Source organism: Morone saxatilis, unplaced genomic scaffold, assembly GCF_004916995.1.
Source record: "Morone saxatilis isolate NCDOM2014 unplaced genomic scaffold, NCSU_SB_2.0 Contig23, whole genome shotgun sequence".
In the NCBI taxonomy this organism is placed as follows: Eukaryota; Metazoa; Chordata; class Actinopteri; family Moronidae; genus Morone; species Morone saxatilis.
The window spans coordinates 23,888,073-23,889,179 of NW_023339796.1; the positions used below are offsets into that span (position 1 = coordinate 23,888,073).

The following is a 1,107-nucleotide window of genomic DNA, read 5'->3' on the forward strand; positions in this document are numbered from 1 at the left end:
CGATTATTCTGGGCTTTCGGTGAAGCGAGCGGTGGAAAAACAGGTAGGCGACAGTACTGTTTTGTACGGTTTCTGCACAACGTATGAGGCACTGAGGCATGCCCTGACACTGAATTCAACACTGTTTGTAGCTTTAATTGAGCACTGACTATAATTAGTTGAGTACACAGGTCACCTGTAAGTGTCTCAGTTGGTTGAGTTGCAGCCGCAGCTCACACACACTCTTCTTCGCTAACATCAAGCTCTGCTGCATCCCGCTGTCAGAGGGAGGAGCCTGAAGAGCCAAGGGGGTAGGGCTGAAGTGGTCAGTCAAAGCAGCAGGGTTCTGCACCTCAGTGGACACTCCTTAAGATCAAAGGAAGGGGAATTTAAGGTTATCATCATGTTTAAAGCGACTTAAGTATGTTGTAGCAGGTCATGTCACCATCTGTTGAAAATATCTCACCAGGTCTGTTGTTGAAAAGTTTGCGTCCAGCAGGCTCACTGAAATGACACACAGTTACATAATAAGCCATGCTTGGTTTAGCCTGGGCTTATACAGAAATAAATAAATTATTATTACCTGAAATATCCATTAAAGGTCTATTCTACTGTGTGTCTACTGAATTATTTTGTGGTTCAGTTGTATGAATGACTTTACATACCATTGTTGAGTACACATACTGTGGATGAATCTAAATGAATATATTCTATGTGCTCAGATTAATTGTTGCTGTGGTACAAGCTGCTGTTGGCTTAAAGGGATAAAGGCAATGTTACTGACCTGACAGTGTCCTTGACTCCTGGAACATCTGATCCCATAGACAGAGCATGGTGCACCAGTCCTGCTAGACTGGCTATCTGCTCCTCCATGGCTTTCATTCTCTCACTGAAAAATATATATATCTAAATCATATCATGTTTCATATTCAGCTCTTTAAGTCCACTGTATGCAATTCATCAAACATTAATATACAGTAAGAGATATGTTCGGATGGATCTCATCACATGTACTTTAGCACTATAAACATATAGGGAATCATCTGTGTCTTTATCACTGTAAGATTTATTGCAATAACAACCACAGGAACCACACAGTTGATTCCAGTCAGCATATGTCATTATTTC

At 41.1% G+C, this 1,107-nt stretch overlaps 1 protein-coding gene across 1 annotated transcript in view; it reads right to left on the minus strand.

The window, feature by feature from the left end:
* The window catches only part of LOC118334854 (sickle tail protein homolog), a 55,018-nt gene that overhangs the window by 18,128 nt on the left and 35,783 nt on the right, over window positions 1-1,107 (minus strand). Inside the window, exons 8-10 of the mRNA XM_035670926.1 lie at window positions 764-868; window positions 446-483; window positions 176-345 (exon numbers count right to left, since the gene is read on the minus strand). Coding sequence (XP_035526819.1) covers window positions 176-345; window positions 446-483; window positions 764-868 — 313 coding nt within the window. The remainder of the gene's footprint in view (window positions 1-175; window positions 346-445; window positions 484-763; window positions 869-1,107) is intronic.